At 42.9% G+C, this 18,017-nt stretch overlaps 1 protein-coding gene across 2 annotated transcripts; it reads left to right on the top strand.

The window, feature by feature from the left end:
* Positions 1 to 5,735: 5,735 nt before the first annotated feature.
* LOC134440452 (HMG box-containing protein 4-like) lies at positions 5,736 to 17,543 on the top strand. Of its 2 annotated transcripts, none has more exons than XM_063191612.1 (12): positions 5,736 to 5,864; positions 6,757 to 6,884; positions 6,983 to 7,064; positions 7,214 to 7,648; positions 9,012 to 9,233; positions 10,272 to 10,408; positions 11,214 to 11,292; positions 11,518 to 11,582; positions 12,299 to 12,419; positions 13,504 to 13,685; positions 16,466 to 16,588; positions 17,176 to 17,543. In XM_063191612.1, the coding sequence occupies exons 2-12, from the start codon at positions 6,759 to 6,761 to the stop codon at positions 17,218 to 17,220; spliced, it is 1,617 nt and encodes a 538-aa protein (XP_063047682.1). In that variant the 5' UTR covers positions 5,736 to 5,864; positions 6,757 to 6,758; the 3' UTR covers positions 17,221 to 17,543. The 2 variants fall into 2 exon arrangements, with proteins under 2 accessions (XP_063047682.1, XP_063046956.1); XM_063190886.1 differs by having other exon boundaries at positions 5,800 to 5,989.
* The last annotated feature ends 474 nt before the right edge of the window (positions 17,544 to 18,017 follow it).

The following is an 18,017-nucleotide window of genomic DNA, read 5'->3' as shown; positions in this document are numbered from 1 at the left end:
TAAGGCTACTAAGAAATAGAGAGGCCGATATCTGTTCTGTCTGGAAAGCAATCCGCTACTTGTTTTGCACATTAACTTCAGATGCCGTGCTGCCCGCACGGTATATATTCCATGTTCGGCCCCTTCACTGGGGGGAATTTGAAAAACTGGCCCTTGGTGATTTTTAATTGAAAACCCCTGGCCAACATGAATGCAGTCCTTCCACTCAGTTGCATCTGCCTCTCATGCCAAACTGGAGTCTGAGCTGGAATGTCACGAGTCCGAGCCAAGATTGGTGGACTGTGCAGGATGGTCTCAGTTAGTGTGTTAAAATTGATTGGAGGGCCCTTCTTGAACAGACAAGAGTCGTCTGAAGATGACGAGAATGAACGCCTATGAATGATCCATTTCAACCTCCACCCATCTTTGTCACACAGTGGCCCAGTTATGTTGCTAGGCTGGTTAAGTGTTAAATAGGCCCAGTGTTATGTGAAGAGTTTTGAACTTTGTACCCTCTCACCAATCTGTGTTTTCTCAGCTGTTACAATGGGCACACACAGTACCCGCCACCTAGCATACTTGTATGGTGCACACTTGGTGTTCCTGCACAGTTCGTCCCCCTCGGGGCGCGACCCTGCCTCCTTGACAACTACATCAATTCGGCAATGGGAGTCACAGTACGAGTGTGCTGAGCTAAAGGGCTGGTCCGATAGCCCAACGCTACCGCACTGTATTGAGGCTTCGGGAGCGAGGTTTACTAACGTTCCACGCCACACTCTGCTAGTTGGCCTCCGTTACACATAGTACAACCAACATATACTTTATTCATAGTTAATAGCCTAATGTAATATATACTGCAATATTATTTGTTTACAAAAACTGTTTAAACTGTTGCACGTTCTGATTAAGCATGGCCCATGCTGATAATTTAGACATGGCCTGTTCGCAAGAGACATCGCCATTTGTTTTTCCACAAAAAAACTTAAAGTAGTCATAATTTAAAAACTAAAACATCAGAAAATAAAACTAAACAAAAACTTGCCAAAACATAACTAGTCACGATCATCTCAAACCATATCCACTTCATGTCCACATGTTCAATGTTGAATGTTAAATGTTCATTTGTACTGCATTTATTATTGATCACTTATTGTTACCAGTCCATCACTTATACCCGACTTATAACCGACAGAGGGGGACAAAGGGGTCAGTTGTCCCGGGCCCAGTTAGATGGGCGGGCCAGAATTGGATACTCATTGCATTGAATGTATTTGGGTGGGGGCCGTTTCAGAGGACTTTGTCCCGGGCCCGGCCAAAGCTGTCAGAGGCCCTGCCTGCACTTTATGTCAGTCTGTAAAATGTCAGTCTTGTCTTTGTCTTGGCATGGTATAGAGAGAAAACGTAACTAATTTCATTTTCCTTGTATGACTTGTGCATGAAGAAAGTGACAATAAAAGCTGACTTGACTTGACTTGATGACATATATTAAACATGGCCTGTTCGCAAGAGACATTGACATTTGTTTTTCCCCCAAAAAACTAAAAGTAGTCATGATTTAAAAAAAACAAAACTGCTTTGGCTGGACCCAGGACAAAGTCATCTGAAAGGCCCCCCCACCCAATACACACAATGTAATTAGAACCCAATTCTGGGCCCCCTCTGTCCCTGGGCCCGAGACAACTCTCTCCTTTGACCCCCCACCCAATACACACAATGTAATTAGAACCCAATTCTGGGCCACTTCTGTCTCTGTGTCCTCCCAACCCCCCACCCCCTCTGTCAGCTGTCCTGGGGTGAGTTTCTCAAAAGAGAAGTTGTTAGCCTGTTAGCAACTTCGGTAGTTGCCAATGGGAAAATGCATTGAAAACAACAAAGTAGCTAATGTAGTAAGCAACTTTGGTTTTGAGAAATGCACCCCTGGCCTGATTTGCCGGCTGAGGTTTGAGCTGATAAGCCTCTCTCACGCTGCCTGTTTCTTTAAAGGCTTGCCGTGATTCAGCAAAATGGGCGGAGTGTTAGTCCAGTAACAGTCTGAGTTCAACCCCATGTCTGCAACGTGACTCCTCTCTTTCCACACAGCAGTCTACCGGGCCTGCTTCACAGCCCAGCCTGCTTGGGCCAAACCATGACTCTGCAGATTCTTATCTAGCTGTTGTGCCTAGCTAGAAAGTAAGCTACCAGGCGCATGCTTAATCAAGTCAAGTCAAGTCAGCTTTTATTGTTACTTTCTTCATATGCACAAGTCATATAAGGAAAATGAAATGTCGTTTTCTCTCTATATACCATGCCAAGACATAGACATACACAAGACTGACATTTGTACAAATGAACATTTAACATTCCATATTTCTTCATGTATCATCCATGTGGCTAGACTGCCAAGATTTAGCCAATTGTTTTAAACAGTGCAAGTTTATTTGTTCTGCATAGCATGTTTCATGCGCAGAGGCGATTCAATGTGTGTGACAGACAGATGTAGAAGCAGAAGAACAGACAAAATGGGAATTAGTTCATAGAAAAGGGATGAAGGTTAAAAATGAAATGATAAAAGTAGAGAAAAGTAAATATTTAGGTTAAAATCAAGATCAAAAGCTAAATTCATTTGACAAGAAAGTGTTTGCGACATACAGCTCCAGGCCTTTTTATTAGAATAGCATGAAAAAGTTGATTTATTTCCATAATTCCATCAATAATGTTAAACTGTCATGGATTGTAGATTCATGGCCCAGTTTTTTAACTATTCCAATCATTAATTTTTTTCTTTTTATATACGTTGGCCTTCCAGCTCAAAAAACCCATGAATTGGGGAATTCGCATTATTAGAATATTGTTATAAAATCACATTTTTCTTCATCAAAATTCGGGTCACATTAAATCAGTTGAAATTTGGTACTTTCTACATAACATGCAATGTTCAATACTTGGTTAGGACATTCTCTGTCTTAATAACGGCCATGATGCGTTTAACATTGAAGTCAATGGCAGAAACAGTGCATGGGAGTAATGGAAGGCCAGATATCCTTGATGCTTTGCTGTCAGCTGTTCTTGTTTGTTGACCTGGTGCCCCACACTTCACTCTTCAATATACCCTGTAGATCTCGATGCCACGTTTTGGTGTTAACTTACCAGTTTAATTCTAACTCGCCAGAAATAAAACCCCATTCATTTTCAAGGATTCATTTTTTAAGGATATCTGGGCTTCCATAACTCCCATGCACTGTTTTTGCCATTGACTTCAATGTTAAACGCATCATGGCCATTATGAAGACAGAGAATGTCCTAACCAAGTATTGACCATTGCATGTTATGTAGAAAGTACCAAATTTCAACTGATTTAATGTGACCCGAATTTTGATGAAGAAAAACTGTGATTTTATAACAATATTCTAATAATGCGAATTCCCCAATTTATGGGGTTTTTTGAGCTGGAAGGCCAACGTATATAAAAAGAAAAAAAATAATGATTGGAATAGTTAAAAAAACTGGGCCATGAATCTACAATCCATGACAGTTTAACATTATTGATGGAATTATGGAAATAAATCAACTTTTTCATGCTATTCTAATAAAAAGGCCTGGAGCAGTATTGAATTAAAACTACCCGCAGAGCATTTTGATCATCTGGAAGTTGACATGGGGGGGGGTCGGACCCTGGGATGGGACCCTGGGATGGGACCCTGGGATGGGACCCTGGTCGGACATGAGCCTGGCATGCAAGGCCATATATTGCTGCATTGTTTTGAAACTCGCTTGTCGGAAACCCAGACCTCCGCCTCGGAAGTGCAAAAGAACGGGTACTCAACTCGGGGTTCCGAAACACAAACTCGCAGCACTCCGGTGTACTCCGAGTTTGTTTAACATGAGTGTTTTCAGACATTTGTATTGTCCCCAGCTGTTGCAAAAGAACAAATTTACAACGGTTGGCCGGAGAACAACGTCGGGTCTCCCTACAGCCGAGTTTCAAAAGAATAAGCCATATGTACAGATGCTTTAGTGCGACATGCCACAGTTCACCCAAGATGCCAAATGTTTTTGTTTTTTTTTGGTTTGGGTGTTTTCTTCATTTTGGACACGCCACCACAGCATCCATATTGTGGCATCAATCGTTTTTACAGCATGGTGTTAGAGGAAGACAATTGACTTTTCTGGGCCGTTAATATAGGCCAAAAGTGTGTCTGGTGTTTATAAAGTGTAGCAAGTAGTAGTAACACACACACTGCATTTCTGCAATTTTGCAATTGATTTAGGTGCTTTGCTGTATTCACCGCTGCATGGAAATTAAGTGTAAGGTGGTGTTCCAAAGATTCAATTTGGACATTTTAGTTTGTGTGTGTGTGTGTCTGTGTGTGTGTGTGTGTGTGTGTGTGTGTGTGTGTGTGTGTGTGTGTGTGTGTGTGTGTGTGTGTGTGTGTGTGTGTGTGTGTGTGTGTGTGTGTGTGTGTGTGTGTGTGTGTGTGTGTGTGCGTGCCTGAGAGGGAGAGAGAGCGAGAGGGAGAGAGTGTGAGAGTGACTGCCAATTCTGTGTGTGACTTGAATCACTAGTTTGACTTTAATCACTAGATTTAGAACATTAAACAACCGTAATAGGCACTCTAGGATAGACCATAGTCCAAAAGGTGAGTCATGGTGAAGTGGGGCAGGCACAGAGAGGCATGACTACGTAAATAGCAGGATGTCAAAAGGACACGCTCACATAGGCCTACACATGCTTGACCGCTTTGATGGAGAATCATCGGATTCTGGAGAAATATGCCTATGTGCTGGGCGACTTTGGTTACAGATTGCATCAGACAAGGGGTGCAGGCCTTTGGAAATCCCTCAAGGCCATTATCAAGGCAATCAGGAGTGCCGATAGCTTTAGCTGGGCCCAGGACAAAGCACATTCAAAACATTCAATGTAATGAGGACCCAATTAAGGGCCCCCCATCTCCCCTATCTCCCACAGCTGACCCCTTTGTCCACCCTTGTCGGCTTCCATGAATGCAATAACTGTGTAGCTTGAATGACTCATTGATGTGATTCCATCCTGTTAGAACAGGGGAGGGCAGTTGTTTTGACCTAAGGGCCACATTGGGTGTGGATTGGAATACTGACCGAAGGGACCAAAGTTTCGTTTTTGGGCATTTTAGGCCTTTATTATTACAGGACAGTGTGAGAGGAGACAGGAAATGAGCAGGAGAGAGATATGGGGTACGTTCCAATATGCGACCTTGCGTCCTCCACTTGTGCTTGTGGTGTCGTGATGACAACAGCATTATATTTCACTATCTCACAAAAGCTCAATTGTAAAGTCATTTTCTCATTTTCAAACAGGATGGTGAATGAAAAATAGTCCCCCAAAAATTGTTTTGGCTAGGCTGAGAGTTAATTGTTTTCTCCACGGAGGCGGGGCATCAGCAAAACCTGAGGCCACAAGACCAAGTGGAGGACGCAAGGTTGCATATTGAAATGCACCCATGGGGTAGGGCTGGGAATTGACCCTGTCCGGACTCGAACCGGGGTCCCCATGGGCATGCAAGCCCAAATGGGGGGGCTTAGGCATGCTGGGCCCTTTGGTTACAGATACTCACTGATGACTTAATGTAGTATCACCAACAAAACACATGAGAGATTATAAACCCTTTTTTATTATTTTAAATCACGTGTCAACATTCCCCTATCATTGTTATGAAAAGCTATGAAGTGTTGCAGGGGCTGTGCTGATAATGCATCAGCTGTGCATCTTGTTAGACTAGGTCCCACTTGGTCTTGTCTAAGGCGTATTTCATCCTAACCGCTGGGGGCAGTACCTAACCTTTGTGCCATGTGTACTCTGCTTTCTTTTGTTGAGCTGTGTTAATAAGTTGTAAGATGGCGGGGAACGGTGCTTAAATTTACTGATATAGGTAACAAAACAATGCAGTGACACGCATTATCCACCATATTTTATTTTAATTCCTCATTTGCAGCGCTTGCTTTCATGAAGTAGCCGGGTCTGGAGATTGGTCCATATTCTGGGAACGTGTGCAAGGTAGCTAATAGGATGCTAACTCACTAGCCATTCAATGATATTCTCAAGAACCCAAACTTTTATACAGTTAGCCAGCTAGCCCTATGGCACCGCTTATTCAGTGGGTCTTTGCCTAGAATGTGTTTTTGACGTTTCCAATATCCTCATGCGTGTTTTATGTGTATCATCTGGCTGGGACACAACGGAGGACTGGCATCCCTGCTTTAACGTTAGCTTGTTAGCAGATTATATGGGCAATGTCTTTTCTTTCAGCAACTGATTGGTAAAATCAGAGTTAGTTCGTCTGTGTACATACGGTTGTCAAAATGCTTATGTTTGAAAATCATACGTTATCGCCAACAGCTGGAGACCTTGCATCTGCTTTAAGTAGACCCGTAAAGAACTATGGTTGGCTGAAACATTATGGGCGCTCACTAGCCGACTAAGCGCGGTACATCTTACAATACAATATATTTGTCGCTCGAGATGAGTTACTATGCGCATAATACCCAAAAGTGTTTTGGACATGACAGCAGTGTTTGCGGTGACTTTGTTTTGGCTGCTATTCTTTTCCATTCTCGGAGGAATTGCCTAATGTAATTCCACATTGTACCAGAGAATGTAAACAATAACAGAAGCACGCCGCGCGCAATACGTCACTCTGTCAAACTATCAAAAGGTTTGATGGTGACCTCGTGCGAAATTATCGCGCATTTTTTCTCATGATTTATAATGAATGTTCCAACTCGGTTCAGATACCATTTAACATCTTGGATTTCCCCTTGTAGAGATGGAGGGAGAGGTGGGTCTCGTGGCTGGCCGCAGTCAGCGAGAGAAGAGGAGATCCTACAAAGATCTTCTGAGAGAGGAGGAGGAAATTGATGCTCAAGTGCGCAAGACCTCAAAGAAACGACGTGTAAGATTGGAGTGCACTTCACATGTGATGTTGCTTTGTTTTTGTATGCGTGTCTAGACTTGCTGAATTCATCTCTCTACATTTCTGTCTGTCTTCAGGATTCCGATCCCTTTGCAGCTGGAAATGAACTTCACAAGAAAAAGAAGAGAACTCATGAGGACGAAAACTATCATCATAAAGGTGACATTGGACGAAAATATTCATGATTAAAAAAATCTGGTCATCTGATATTTTCCACAGATCTTTTTCGTGCTTTTCCTTTTTTGTGCTTGTGTTTCTGACGTCATGGTATGTTGTGTTTTTTCCTCCATCTGGCATGCACCATGCAGAAAAGAGCCATGGCCAGTCGTTGCATCACAAGAAGAAAAAGAAGAAAACTACTCCGGAGGGGAGATCCTCCCATATGTCCCACGCCCACTCCTCCTCCACCTCCTCCTCCAGCTTCATGCCCTCTGCATCCCACACCGCCTCCACCGAGACGGCCATGGACCTCCTCCAAGCCATCACCTCCCCCCTGGCCACGGGATCAGACCCAAGCCCCCCTCACCACCAACAACACCACCACCAGCCCTACAAGAAGTCCTCCAACACCACCCACTCGCACCACCACCACCACCACCACACCTCCTCCCAGCGGAAGCAACAGCAGAGGGGAGAGGACTGGGACACTCCGCCCCACGCCGCCCGGCCGCGGCCCCCCAAGAAGAAGCCGCCCCTGGTCAGGGAGACGCTGCCGGTGGTGGGCACCGAGGTGGAGCTAGAAGGTAATAAAGTAAAAGTAGCCCCACTACTAAAGTATACCCACTTCAAAATTTCAGGGATTTCTTTATACCCACTTAAAATTGATTGATCCATTATTTAGAAAAGCAGAAATATATACAGTATACCCGCCACAAAAAATGCTCAAATACAGTATACCAACCACAAAAAGTAGACTACACCACTGCCTGAAAGGTGCACTATGGAATAGTTTTAGTAGTTTATTTCCACAATCAAAATTAAAAGTAGCCTTGGCCTGGAAATTAGAGTAGAGTACTTTTATTAATCCTGAGGGAAATTAAAAGGTGTCTGACAGCTTACATAGACGGGTGCATGATGTAATAGTTTTAGTAGTTTATTTCCACAATTCATGTTGCTTATTCACAATCACAAATGTTACTGTTTTTTGTTTTTTTTTAAAGACTACTTACCACCACCATCAAATTCAAAGTATTCATTAGAAGGTAAAGTAGCTTTGGCCTGAAAGGTGCAGTATGGAATAGTTCTAGTAGTTTATTTCCACAATTTCATGCTGCGTATTCATAAATGTTACCTTTTTTTACAAATGCTTACCACCACCATCACATTTGAAGTTTTCTTTATGACTGGGAAACTTGCAATTGTCATACATGAAAAGGTGGATCTTCCCCATGTCCCCCTTTTAGAATTTCCAGACGTTGCATTTTTATTGGCAAAACTTTCTGTACCTTGGTCACACTAGTAAATATTAATGATATTAATATGATATTGAAAATTTGATAATATTTGGCAATAGGCAGCTCAGTTTCAATGAGCAGCATAGTTGCAATACCTACTCTGGCCACCATCCTACACAGTGCACCTTTTAAAGGGGAGTTCCTGCCAATTTTAACATGCATTGGTTTGTTTACATTTAAAAAACAATGTTTTTCAGATATTGATAACAATACCTCAGCGAGCCTTATGACCCACTGAGGCGAAACGCGTTGTTCGCTCTAATAAAACAAGCATAAAGTCAAGAAAGTGTGCGGTAGACTACTTTCTTTTGAAGGACCAATGGGAATATTAATGTCTGTAACTTTCCCCCGTTCTGTTCGCAGGAGACTGCGACGGACCAATGGGAATATTTTTTTTATATTTTTTTTAAAATATATTTTTATGGGCTTTTTTATGCCTTTATTTTACAGGACAGTTGAAGATGGTGACAGGAAGCGAATGGGGCAGAGAGACAGGGGAGGATTGGGAAATGACCCCGGCCGGACTCGAACCGGGGTCCCCGAGGATGGGCATGCAAGCCCAAATGTGGGGGGCTTAGCGCGCTGCTCCACAGCGCCCCCGGACCAATGGGAATATTAATGTCTGTAACTTGTCCCTTGTCTCCATTGGCAGGACACTATGACGGACCAATGGGCATCATGGGGGACAGCTCGTCGTCGGCGGAGGAGCTGGAGGACGGCGAGCTGATCATCGACGACTCGTACGCCCAGCTGGCTAAGAAGGCCAAGAAGAGCAAGAAGAGTAAGAAGAAGAAGGAGAAGGAGAAAGACAAGGAGAAGGAGAAGGAGCGGGACAAGAAGCACAGCCAGAAAGGAGCCAAGAAAGTCTCCAAAGGTAGCAGGAATCATGCTGTGCAGACACTCCACTCATACCATTTGTTAATTGCCTATGTGCAGGGGCTATAAATTAAAACCTGCACACCGGCCAAATGCTGTAGCAAATTCAGTTTGGCTGGTGGTAGGAAAAATGTTAGAAAAGAGCATTTATTTCCAAGTAAAGCAATACTGTCAAAACTCACATATTTTAGTAGAAAAAGAAAAGTTACTCGCCACTTTAACCCATAAGTGACTGTGTTTGGCTAGTAAGATCAACACCAACTAGCCATTTTGGCTGGTGAAGTTAATCTAGTTAACTGATTATGTGAACTATTTGAGTTGATATTGTCCTTATTGTCCTTGTTGAAACAAAGCAGGTCTATACTCCCCTACCATTTCAGAACGCAGTATCTTGAAAACGGTCAAAAATGAGTTTTGACCGAAAATTGGCTTTAAAATACCTTTTTTTTCTTGTGTTAAACATTTTTGGTCCAACTTTGTCCCGTTTCAGAAAAAAACGATAAAAACCAATTATACTGTGCTTTTTGTTATAAGAGGTTACGTCGTACTAGCCAAGAACGCAGTATATCATGCATTATACTGCACTTCTCCATTGAAACCGTGGTTTTGGTGTAGACAGTAATACCACAACAGACCGCAGTATGTTGATTTTTCAGTTAAAAAGTAATGAGAATGTTGTTTTTTTCTTGTGTGCATAAATTTCCACCATAAAAAAGGTATCATATGGAAGTGTCATCACCACTTTACCTCCAACACAGTTGCGTGGCCAGAATTGAAACTTTAAAGCCTTTTTTCTCAGTTTACCAGTACGGAGAGATGCTGCGTTCTGAAATTGTAGGGCAGTATACTGTATGATTACCGGTTTCAGGAATAAAACCGTGCATGTACAGGTCTATGCCACGGCGTGCAGCTTTACACCTGCTTTGAATGCCTTCAATCAAAGGTGTCTGTCACATGAAAAAAGGCCTGTTTGTCATTTCGCACTGCCCTGAATTGCTCTTTTGACGCTGCCTGTTCTTTCATTGCCATTGGACAGGAGGGAGCTCCTCCCACTCGTCTGGCATGGCCAATGGGGGAGCGGGGTACCAGTTTGGGATGGCAGACTCCGCAAACCACCGGCAGAGCGACGAGAAGAAGAAGAAAGAGAAGAAGGCTAAACCTGAGAAAGACAAGGTGAGAGAAGGTGGTTATGAAAAGATAGCTTCCATCCCCCCACCTGCCCCAGATTTTTTTGAAGGGGTGCTGTGACATTGCTCTGATGTTTGCAGATCAGGCGTGGCTTGTTCAAGTGGCCTGGAAAGCTACATTAGCCATAATTTTAGTGAACTGGAAGGAAATTAATCAAGGTGTCTAGCAGCATACACGTAATCCACAGCCAACATTTAGCACACACCTGCATACATACAGATATTAGACAGATGACCTAACACCCATCTGCATACACACAAACATCACCTGAAAAAAAAAAAACCATGAAGGTCGTCGTCCTCGTCCAACAAGGTGCAGAGTGTTCTGATGAGGTGTTTTGCTGTAGCTAGCCCAAGTGGATTCAAGTTATTAACCCATTGATGCCTAAGGCACCTGCTAAAAAGAGTGCTGAGTGCCTGAGCCCTTTTTAAGAAAAGCTGCCCTCAGCCTATAAAAACCTTAATATCTCATCTTCTGAAGCACATAAAAATATGCACTAAGTTGCATTTATACTAAGACCCCCATCTTTCATTAGAATGTGTTCATTCATCTCAAACAAACAGAGATTTTTAATAAAGTTGTCTCAAATCTCATGAGCTTGAATGTTGCATAATGCAGCTCCAGGCGCCAGGGCCAATGTTGCGCAACGCAACATCAGGCATCAATGGGGTAAAAGGTCGTCTGGTTTTAAAGTGTACAGTAGAACTAGTGCATACTGCACAGAGTACTTTAGTATCCTGAGTTGTTGTTTGATCGTTTGCCATTTTGTTTTTGTCTGACGTGTTTGCAGAAGAGGAGGACTATCACAGCATACCAGGTGTTCTGCAAAGAGTACAGAGCCAGTATCAACGAGGAGCAACCAGGACTAGGTGAGCGCTTTTACTGAATCTCTTTTTTATGACGATGGATGCAGATTTTGAGACGGGCATGGCCATGGCCCTGCAAACTGCAGGAAAATCTCAATCATTGACTATGTAACGGCATACAGTTTTGTGTAATGTTGACGTGCTAATATTGTAAAAAAGAATATTTGTGAGGATATGCATGGTGCCTTTTTGCAGATGGTTAAATCATTTAAAATGTTTTATTTTCAGATTTTGGCGAGTTGGCAAAAAGGTTAGGAGATGCATGGAATCAGTTACCAGAGGGAGACAAAGAGGTGAGTTACACACACACACACACACACGCACACACACAGTCCATAAAGCACTGCTGCTACAATTCAATTCACTTTACTGCAGTCAATTCTTGTCTTTCACTCACATACTGTATGTATACACACATGCTACACATAGTCGTGCATTAACATGTTATCACATATCAAAAACTCATCGCCACAGCATTCAACTTGACTTCACCACAGTCAGTTTTTAAAATCGGCAGTTGAAGTAAGAGTTGGAAATGTTGTAATTAATAAGTTAAATCACAACCATTTCAATGTGTTCGATCAATGGTTTCATTGCCTTGTGTCGTCTGATAAAACCTTTCCGGGTGTTTTTAAGCCATTATTAACCATAATGGGCATAATCACTTCAAAAAGTCAAACACATGATGTGGTACTTGGCCCATAACCTCAGGAGGAGAAAGCAGGAATTTGGGTTCAGCCCCGTAATGCTTTGTTTTGAGACTTCACATTTACACCTCATTTGCATTTTTCTCTCTCTCTCTCTCTCTCTCTCTCTCTCTCTCTCTCTCTCTCTCTCTCTCTCTCTCTCTCTCTCTTTTTTGTTTCTCATGACTTGACACATTTCATTTACATTTCATCCTTTCTCTCTCTTCCTCTCTATCTCTCTCTCTCTCTCTCTCTCTCTCTCTCTCTCTCTCTCTCTCTCTCTCTCTCTCTCTCTCTCTCTCTCTCTCCCTCTCTCCCTCTAGGTGTGGAAGGAGAGGGCTCAGTACTTGCAGGCCAAGGCGGATTTGAAGTCGGGCATGTCTTCGGGCAAATCTGTCTCCCAGTCCAGTAGCTCTGCGGCAGCTAAAGCTGAGAAGCCCAAAGGTGAGATGTAGCAGCAGCATGCCACACGCAGGGTTGCCAGATGAGAAGCCCAAAGGTGAGATGTAGCAGCAGCATGCCACACGGCTCTCACATACTGTAGCAGCTCCTGCAGCAAGTCACACGCAGGGTTGCCAGATGAGAAGCCCAAAGGTGAGATGTAGCAGCAGCAGCAGCATGCCACACGGCTCTCACATACTGTAGCCAGGGTTGCCAGATGAGAAGCCCAAAGGTGAGATGCAGCAGCAGCATGCCACACGGCTCTCACATACTGTAGCCAGGGTTGCCAGATGAGAAGCCCAAAGGTGAGATGCAGCAGCAGCATGCCACACGGCTCTCACATACTGTAGCTGCTCCTGCAGCAAGCCACACGCAGGGTTGCCAGATGAGAGTGATGATTTCCAACCCCAAAAAATGCTCAAAACCCGCCTTGAAGCACTAAATCCCGCCCAATTCTTTTTCTTTTTGTAGTTTATTTGGCAGGGACAATGCAGTGCACATTGTTACAAACATGACATGGCAGAGCCATGACACAACTTGCAGATGTGAATACATGGAAGGTTTATAGCTAGATAGCTATATTGGGCGGGTTTTCCTGCAAAATGCCATCTTTACCCGCACACGGCCATCCTAGGCAGCCCAAAGGTGATACTGTAGCAGCTCTCCCTCACGCCTGCCAAACAAGCTGATCCTCATTTAGGGGGCACAAAATGCCTCTTTTCCACTGCCGGTTTCCTGGTAGGCCTACAGCTCGACAAAGTGTGACTCGGCCATAACTTTTTTTTCTTTTCTAATAGGCACGGCACAGCTCAATCGTAAAGCAAAAAGTGGAGACCGAGTCGCGCTGTGTCGAGCTGTAGGCCTACCGGAAAACCGGCAGTGGAAAAGAGGCAAAAAGGTCTTCAACAGTAATCAGCCTCGGGGGGCACCGTGGTTCCCACTTCTACCACCAAGAAAATACAGTATCCAGAGTAGATTGAAATAAAATTCTGGCAATAATAAAATAGAATTAAAATGAGTTATAATAAAAAATCCTCTGTATATGTATTGTATTAAAGTAATACAATTAACATCCTCCCTCCCGCAGCTGTGAAGAGGGTGGAGAGTAGGCCGGTTCTCCTGCAGACCAACGGAGTGTCGGCGCTGGAGGCGGAGTCGGCTCCGTCTCCCGGCGAGGTTCCGGAGGTGGACCCCATCGATGCCGCCGCCCACCTGCAACTCCTGGGGGAGTCGCTATCCGTCATCGGCTGCCGACTGCAGGAAACTGAGGTGCGTAACAGTAGCCGTTTGGTGAGTTGGAGTGTGTTCCAATATGCGACCTTGCCTCCTCCACTTGTGCTTGTCTCCTCGTCCCGCCTCCTGGCCCCTCCTCCGTGGAGAAAACGATAAAGTTTCCCAGCTGTCAGCCTAGCCACAACAACTTTTGAGGGACTGTTTTTCATTCACCATCCCAATTGTTGCAAATGAGAAGAAGGCTTTACAATTGAGCTTTTGCAAGATATTGAAATATAATGCTGTTGTCAGTGATGTCATCATGACATATTACTTCCTGGTACGAGGCCACAAGCACAAGTGGAGGATGCAAGGTCACATATTGGAACGCACCCTTGGTCTTAGGATCCGAAGGTTGCAGGTTCAAGTCCCACCCTGACCAATGGGAAGAAGGCGTGTCCCTACACCTAAGGACGCATATCTTCAGGCACTGTAACCACTACCCTGTTACTAAGCAGCTTTGGAGAAAATGCTTTAGTATCTTTTATATTTCCATTTCAATTGATATAGGTTTATGTTGTAACCACTACCCTGTTGTAACTAAGCAGCTTTGGAGAAAAGCGTCAGCTAAGTGTTGTGCAATGCTTTAGTGTCTTTTAGATTTCCATTTCAATTGAAATGGGTTTAAGTTGAACAGGTATTATCACCTTCTGTGGTGTTGGCAACATTTAGTAAGTGAAGAATTCTTGCACACCTCCTTGGTCAGGTGCGTAGGAGTGGAATCCCTAGGTCACCAACGTTAAAGCAAAGAAAGCTCCCGCACACTGTTCACATTTTCAAATGTGAACAGTGTGCGGGAGCTTTCTTTGCTTTAGTGTTGGCAACATTTACAGTCCCAAGAAAAAGTTTGTACACCCTTTGAAATTTCTTACATTTCTGTCAAAATTTATCATAAAACATGGTCTGATCTTCCCGGAAATCTCAAGAAGGAACAATCAGAGTCTGCTTTAACTAATTCCACACAAACATTTACATGTTATCATATTTTTATTGGCCATAAGGCTATAACATTCACAGGACAGCAAGGCATAAGTAAGTACACCCTTGCATTAAATAGGTTTTAACCCTCAGTTAGTTGCAATATCCTCAACCAGACTTGTCCTGTAGTTGCAGATCAGATAAACAAAAATATCTGGATGTATCTTGTCTCCCTCTTCTTTAGAGAACTGCCTCTTGTCAGCAAGGTTTCTGGGATGTCTGGAGTGCATAGCTTTATTGACTTCATGCCATATAATCTCAATTATTTTTAGTCAGGGCTTTGACTGGACTATTCCAGAATGTGTATTTCATTGTTATGAAGGCATTCTAATTTAGATTTGCTTCTAAAGTATGGGTTGTTGTCACATTTCAGCACCTATCCTCTTATGTGCTTCAACTGTGTGACAGACTTCCTCACGTTTTTTTCTGTAAAATATCACAATAAACTTGAGTTCATTGCTCCACTGATAATAGCAAACTTTCAAAGGCCTGAGGCAGCAAGGTAGCCGCATATAATGATGCTCCCGCCACCATACTCAGAAGTGGAGATGTAACCAAGAATAACTAAAAATGGGGTTCATTCTGCCAATCTAAAATTAATGGGGTTTCTGTCCAAAAAAATATTGCTGCACCTTTGAGGTTTGCGAAAAAGCATTTATATGCTTCATAAAATTACTGCAAAATATTCTGTAGACCAACGTTGAAACCAAAGTTGAATTTTTCAGGGGAACACATAGTATCATGTTTGGAGGAGAACTGGAGAACCACACCTTCACCAAAACATCATCTCCACCTTTGAGTATGGTGGCGGGAGAATCATTATATGCGGCTACCTTGGTGCCTCAGGCCCTTGTCAGTTTGCTATTATTACTGGAACAATGAACTCAGAAGTTCATTGAGATATTTTACAGAAAAAATGTGAGGTAGTCTGTCACACAGTTGAGGCACACAAGAGGATGGGTGCTGAAATGGGACAACAACCCATATTTTAGAGGCAATTGACTTTTGAATTGCTTCATAACAATGAAATACACATTCTGGAATAGCCCAGTCAAAGCTCTGACAAAAAACATTTGAGATGATATGGCATGAAGTCAAGAAAGCTATTCACTCCAGATATCCCAGAAACCTTGCTGCAGAAGGGCAGTTTTCTAAAGAAGAGGGAGTCAAGATACATCCAGATTGTTTTGTTAATCTGATCTGCAACTACAGGAAACATCTGGTTGAGGTTATTGCGACAAACTTAGGGTTAAAACCTATTGAATGCAAGGGTGTACTTACTTATGCCTTTCTGTCCTGTGAATGTTTACATCTTATGGCCAATGAAAATAAGTAAACTTGTAAATGCTTGGGTTGAATTAGTTAAAGCAGACTCTGGTTGTTCCTTCTTGTGATTTCCGGGAAGATCAGATCATGCTTTATGACCAATTTTGACAGAAATGTAAGACATTTCAAAGGGTGTACAAACTTTTTCTTGGGACTGTACCTTCCTCCTCAACTGCTGCTGGAGGTAACCTCAACCTGTTTGCATTATATTACATTACTCTTACTAAGTCGCTTTGGATTTACAATGTGTCAGTTATTTTTAAAGTTCAGGGTATTGGTTACAGTCCCTGTAGCATTTTGGGGTTAGGTGCCTTGCCTTGCTCAAACGCAGCTTCGCCATGGAGTGAGATAGAGAGTGGAAGGGTGGGATTCGAACCAGCAACCCTCTGATCTGAAGTCCATCTCCATAACCACTAGGCCACGGCTGCCCCAAAATTCACATCATTAAATGCTTGTTGTGTTCTCGGCTGTAGGGCATGGTGACGGTGTCGGGCAGTCTGTCTGTGCTGCTGGACGCCATGCTGTGTGCTCTGGGGCCCCTCGCCTGCCTCACCGCTCAAGTCCCCGAGCTCAACGGCTGCCCACAACACATACTGGTGAGTCTGACCATATTCTTACTGAGAAAACCATTTCTTCCAGCTTTAGGAGCTGTTTTTTGACTTACTGTTGTTCGATACTCTCCACAATCTATTTTTTTCAATATTATAGGTACAAACTATAGATAGATTAGATTACAAGAGGTTACTAATGATTCTTAAAAAGTCAAAAAATAAATAATAATGCTGATGATAATTGAAGGCTTGGAATCACATCATACCACGTGGTTGTTTTCTGAACTGAAGGGTAACAGAACTTTAAAAAGGGCATATCACGACAATATCATTACAACCCTACTGATCTACCATTCTTTTCTCTGTCCCTTTGACCTCATGCCACCTTGGGTAACATCAGTTTTATACTGGACATTAATCTAAAATAAAATAAAAAACATATATATAAAAAAAATAACGCAATAACATGAAACCAACTTTGAAACATGGACAAATTTCCTCATATGCCACCAGGCTTAATTTATTTTCCAGATATATCATATTTCTAGTTTGAAAGTTTAATCATCTAAAATTTTAATGTATTCTCTCTCTCTCTCTCTCTCTCTCTCTCTCTCTCTCTCTCTCTCTCTCAGTCCAAGACCCTGGACAACATCGCCTATGTGATGCCTGGCTTGTAGAAGCCCCCCCGCCAACCCCGCCCCGCCCCACAGGAGTAGGACACCCCATACTGCCACTACAGCACCCAGTTCAGTACGGGGTGGAGAACAGGAGAGAGGCCCTGGATGGATCAGACCACACACTTTCTTTGTTTTAACATTTTAAATAAGGGAAGACTTGAAGCATTGCACAGATTTGCACTGGACATACAAAAACACGGACACTTCTAGTTTTAACCATGATCCCATTTTTAACATTTGTGACGTTTTTTTTTTTTTTTCTTGTTTCTTTCATTTTCATATGTTCTATTTACAATTAAAGGTATTTTAGTGAATTGTTTAAATGTTTGTAGTTTGTGGTCTTGTATTTTGGTCTGCTGACTGCTCAGCAGTGTTTGTCAAGGAGATGTTTATATGGTCGTCATGGCTACCATGACTCATCTTGCCTGGTTATAGCCTACAGGGGGAAACATTTTGAATGATGGTGCCAATTATCTCACACCCCGAGAGAGTCTCAGCATTTGCTAATTAATTTGAGTTCTACAGAAAAAAAAGAATACGAAACAAACGATAAAGCCCAAAGGGAACATGGGTAATTTTGGTAGGCCTAACCTGCGCCCAGCAGCCTTGCTCAAAGTCCTGTCCAGTCCAGTACCTTTTATATTCAAAATATTTCCCCAGTGTCATTGCTGTAATTATTTCAGTAATTATTAACTTAGTGAAAAGCTCATTGAGTGAAAAACAATATTGACCTGGAGCTTAGAAGGTCACCCATAGAGCACCAATCACATCAACACTTGCCTCGGGATATTGAGTGC

Source organism: Engraulis encrasicolus, chromosome 1 (assembly GCF_034702125.1).
Source record: "Engraulis encrasicolus isolate BLACKSEA-1 chromosome 1, IST_EnEncr_1.0, whole genome shotgun sequence".
Classification (NCBI taxonomy): Eukaryota; Metazoa; Chordata; class Actinopteri; order Clupeiformes; family Engraulidae; genus Engraulis; species Engraulis encrasicolus.
The sequence above is the reverse complement of the archived record's forward strand: the minus strand, read 5'-3'. Positions and strand labels throughout refer to the sequence as shown.